The 5,527-nt window shown below is 31.8% G+C and overlaps 1 protein-coding gene across 1 annotated transcript; it reads left to right on the top strand.

Moving 5' to 3' along the window:
- The first annotated feature begins 940 nt into the window (after nucleotides 1-940).
- Nucleotides 941-2,632, top strand: LOC128161645 (uncharacterized). The gene has a single exon (XM_052824965.1). The coding sequence runs from the start codon at nucleotides 961-963 to the stop codon at nucleotides 2,620-2,622; it is 1,662 nt and encodes a 553-aa protein (XP_052680925.1). The 5' UTR covers nucleotides 941-960; the 3' UTR covers nucleotides 2,623-2,632.
- The last annotated feature ends 2,895 nt before the right edge of the window (nucleotides 2,633-5,527 follow it).

Genomic DNA, 5,527 nt, shown 5'->3' on the forward strand with positions numbered 1-5,527 from the left:
ATCATTTTTGTAAAAAAAAATATAACATTATTTTACAGCTTAAGAAATGGTATTTTGTATACTCCCTGTATTCTTTCATGGGTAATTTTTTTATTTTTTTGGATTATAATGATTAATAATGGTTACAGTAATGATTATAATGAGATGGTTCACATTATATTATTAAAAAAAAGAAGCCAGATTCGGAAGAATTTATTTCAATTTTTATTTTAAGAACAAGGAGTTATTTTTTTACTTTTATTGGGGGGATCGTGACGGTTTGGTAAGTCATCAATTTCAAAAAAGCCAGATGGTATATGATTCCTTTATTCCTTTATATATCAATTAATCAATTAAAATTTCTACTATCAGTTTTTTGAATATTGTATGCACATATATTTTGGGGGGACATTTTAACATTATTTTCGTCGTGCAAACCCCTCTCGCGTCTCAACAATGTACGCCATTTGACATCTATCGACTTTTCAACTATATATTATAAGGCTGTAAAACATAATGAAACTCTAACGATGTAAAGAAAAATAACTCTTACATATACCTTTCAATCAATGGTAACTAAGGAAAACTTTCAACTAACCGTCTGATATCCGCCATTTAAACACGTAAAAAGAAACTTCTTTGCCAAGGTTTGTCTGTTTTGTATTCGTTGAACCTTTTTTACTGCAGAACTGTAGTTAATGTATAATATTCTTTTATCACTTTATTCATAACAATTATCTGCCAAATCTACAAATATCAATCTTAATTTACTTTCTTTTTGTGAGAAAAGAACATAGCAAGTAGACAAATATTCTGTTAACAACTGTGTTAATATACGATTTTAATCATTGATTTCAGATGAAATTTATCAAAGGTTAAAAATCGTTTTAAATATGTCTATAAATTTGTATTTTAGATTTTTACAGGCATTATTACAGTGCCTAAAGAGATACAGTTTTGTCATTGGAAATTCGTATCAAAATGGATCCCAATCATAATGCCCACATGCATGATATGCACCGATGTGAACTTTGTGAGACCGCCATAGTACACAGCTATTGTGACTTTTGTCATGTCAACATCTGCAAACCCTGTATTGGTGAACACATCTCAGATGGATATGACAAACATAAAATAGTCCATTTCCAGCTACGGAAAACGACATTAATTTATCCTAAATGTGAAGTGCATCGACAAAAGAGTTGTGAATTAAAATGCAATGATTGTAGCATTTTTGTTTGCACTCTTTGTATGGCCTCTAGGCAACACAAGGGACATACAATTTGGGTACTTGACGATCTTTATAAAACAAAGAAAGAACACATGAAAAAGGACGCAGAGGAGTTACAAAACTTGGTTTATCTTACATATAAAGAAATGGCCAACGATTTAAAAACGCAGATGGCCAATTTGGATAAAGACTACAAAAATCTTACAACTGAAATGTCCAAACAAGGAGAAGAATGGCATAAAGAAATTGACAACATTAAACGTGCGATGAAAACTGAATTAAGTGAGATTAAAGAAAAACACAAAGACATTTTACAGAAACAATTGGATGAAATCAAACAGAAACAGTCTCTCATACTGCAGGCTTTACAAGCTACAAAACAAATGGAGGAATCAAATGAATTATCAATTGCAATTGAATACAACTCTAAAAACAGAGAGTTTAGCGAGCATCCAACTAAGGTTAAGGTTTCGCTGCCAACATTCATTCCAAAACCAATAGACAGAAAGAAGCTGTATAGTTTATTTGGGAAGATCACATCATTATCTACTGCAATAGAACAAAATGTTTTGCCGCCAACGAACACATCCGTTGAAAAGCTACTGAATCAACCGGAGCTGGATGTCAAAATACAGACTTTGCAATCTATGTTGAGCAATGTTGCCTATGCTGATGATGAAAAAATATGGACAAGTGGAGAAACAAGAGAAATCAATTGCTTCAACATTAAAGGTTTACTTCTTTTTACAGTCTGGACAAAATCGGGTGAATATCCAAACGACATAGCTGTAGACAGTAGTAGGGACCTTTTATTTTCTGATTGGAGTACAAAGTCAATTTATTTATCGAAGAATTGGCAAACAGAAGAGTTAATCAGATTGCAGGAATGGACGCCTTGTCAGCTGTGTGTCACATCTACTGGTGATCTCCTGGTTACTATGTATAGTGATGATACATCTCAATCCAAGGTTGTCCGTTACTCGGGATCAGCTGAGAAACAAACAATTCAATTTGATGAGGAAGGTAAACCTCTGTACTCAGGTAACAGCATCAGCAAATACATCAGTGAAAACAGAAACCATGACATCTGTGTAGCTGACTATGGGGCTGGTGCAGTAGTGGTGGTTAATCAGGACGGAAAACTTAGATGGAGATACACTGGTCATCCCTCAACAACCAAGAACGAACAATTTTACCCTTGTGGCATCACAACAGACAGTCAGAGTTGTATCCTTACTGCTGATGGTGAAAACCATTGTATCCACATTCTTGATCAGAATGGACAGTTTCTCCGTTACATTGATAACTGTGATCTTAACGATCCTTGGGGTTTATCAGTGGATAATAATGACAATCTATTTGTGTGTGAATACGAAAGTGGAAATCTAAAGAAAATCAAATATTTCAAATAAATGTTATGAAATTGCATGCATTGGGTGGATATAGCATATAATAAAAGGATTGATCAATGCAATAAGAATAAATATTAGAAACAATAGGAAAATATAAACTTGGATCATCTGTACCCATTGTCTCAACCACGGCCTGGAGCCCGCAAAGTTCTCTCCTACACTGTACAGTTTGAACACACACCGAATGGTTAAGCTAAACGACATATTGGCGTCGAGTTTAAATCTGATTGTGTTCTATTGCCTATAGGCCATGCGCTGTGACTTCATTATCCATGAACTCCATGAAAAACATATTTGCAATAGCCTCTGTTTGCATTGATGAACTGCACCAATATTTAGCTGAGTGATCCGACACTTGTTAACAAACTCTAAACATTACGCAATTTGAAAAAAAAATAAATGCGTTTAATTGCAAGAAGTCAACGCATTTCATTTGAAAAAAAAACCCGCTTTGATACAATGTTCTTGAAGCAGCTTATTATGATATTGAATAAATCTTAAAGTTAACTTAGACTGATGACCCTACGTTCTAGTAGGTTGCTCTCAGATCTAAGCTATAATATAGTTTGCTTCTTCTAGTTATATCTATAAAATTATGCTGCTTAGAAAATTGATCTATCAAAAATAGAGAAATAATGCAGGCTAAAAAGTAAAAATCTTTATACGCTCGGTAGGGCTCGTCAGTTATAATTTTTTGGTAAACATCCTGTTTTCATGCATATGCTAAAAATAATACTAAAATACATTTAACATTTTTTATTTAATTTGACGAAAAAAAGCCCACAAAAAGCGTTGCCCAACAGAACATTTGCCTTAATTCGTTAGCTTTTTATAAGACTTCGTTTGCAAATATTCTGTAAACAATGTGAAACGAAGTTGTGTAGTTGTTTTGTTTGACTATTCACTCGTGTGACGCAAATATTATATTTTCGATCCTAATAAAAATAAAAATAAAGGCTATGCAGTAAGATTAATTTTTAATTCTTGTATTCTGTAAACATTGTTCCTGTGACGATATATTAAGAATAAAAGTTTATCACCTCAAATTGAAATTTCTTTTTGTCGTTCCTACTGTATTTAAATTAAGTTGAGAATTAAATATTATACAACTAAAAACAGAACATTAGGAACTATTATTATTTAACATCGTTAAATATTCAACGGTGTCGTCTAACTTCAATTAGGGGCTTTTTTACGTAAGTTTATCAGACTAAATAGAAATACACCATAGTTGTTCTTCTGTATTTTCATCATAATGTATCTCATATATACTTCATCATCGGAATGCTAGAATTGGTACTTAATTACTTTGAAAAAGAAATCCCATTGATGTTGGCAAATTATTTGCAATGCTTATTTATAATTCACATTCAAATAATCTTGTCTAATTACAAAGCCTCTGAACCTTTTATGATTGATAATAAAGGGTTATACCAGTATGTGATTAGATAGTTTATATGTCGATGAAGGTGTGTCTCAACAAATTTATTTGAACTTAATATCTTATGTAATTGTATGAATACACACTTTGGTAAAACTCGGTTATAGCATTCCACGAAGTCCCCGGGACCAATGAATTTACTTTGTTATATCCGTAATTTGTTAGATCTGTATAACGAAATCGCTATATGCATGTTTTCTTTGCTAATTACAGCTTAAAATGGATATACATGTTTGAATACCTAATCGGATTGTAAATTCAAGAGATGAGAACATTTCTTGAACTGGTCTGATTCTACCCAACACTAGCCAAAAACTGCTGTGTAATGATGAAAAAAGTGATACATGTATAGGGTTCTACATGTTGTTTTTGTATGCAAATTAGGCATAAAGGAACAGAACAATGCTTTTCATAGCAATGTTAAGATGTTAAGAAGTTCCACGGCTATAACGATATTGTCTGAATCAACGAAATTGACTGGGAGTATTTCTAAAAAACTTTATAACATATATTGACAACAATGTAAAACATTATATTTGATGCATTTTGTGACGTCATATGTACTTAATTGTCATGTGACGTGCCAAGCCTAACATTACTAATTATCTAATTAAATCGTATCGGAGCAGGTGATAACTGACATTATAAATATTTTAAAGAAAAATCCTTTGTTATGTCATATATTTTAACGCAATTTTATGAATTTTCAATATACTTTTCTATTTATTATACTTAATTCATTATTCACATTTTCAACACTTGATAGGTTTGTAACATATTCCATAGGTTCTGTGTGACATGTACAAAATTAAATCTTGAGAGAGTGATAAATATTAGGCATAAAATCATGCAAATATATAGTAAATGTCTGAATTTTTAAGCGAAATTTTTAAGTGGGAATTTTACCTGTGAAGCCATATAAATTTGCGAAAATTTGACATCTCTGACATGTTTGATTATGTTAAAATGATACTGAATACATATCTAGGCAAACTGGCTTAATGTTATAAAATCCTTCATATTCAAAATGCTTTTATTTCAAATCAAATTGAAACGTTTAAGTGCAAAAAGGTCACAAAAAATCCATGCAGCTTCGTACGAATTTTTTCCTAATTCCTCTTTTCAGTGTGACCATTGTGCATAATCAAAATCAATATTTGAAGAAATAAATTTACTGAATCAAAAATACTGACAACAAATCCTAATACGGCTGAAATTGCATTTTAGGTGCAAAAAGGTCGCATTAAATTGGTCATAACTCAGAGGGACGAACACTGACCCCTTAATATCTTTGTATCTTTTTAAAGTATGTTTTTAGACATCTAGAGATTTTAATAATATACTTCTCAAGAAATTCTTGTTACAAGAACATTTAGGAATGGGTACCATAATAAATAGTATTTTACTTCAAGCAAAGCTATGAATCTGTCGAGTATTTGATACTGGTTATTATATACATGAATG

This window comes from Crassostrea angulata, chromosome 8, assembly GCF_025612915.1.
Source record: "Crassostrea angulata isolate pt1a10 chromosome 8, ASM2561291v2, whole genome shotgun sequence".
NCBI classification, from domain to species: Eukaryota; Metazoa; Mollusca; class Bivalvia; order Ostreida; family Ostreidae; genus Magallana; species Magallana angulata.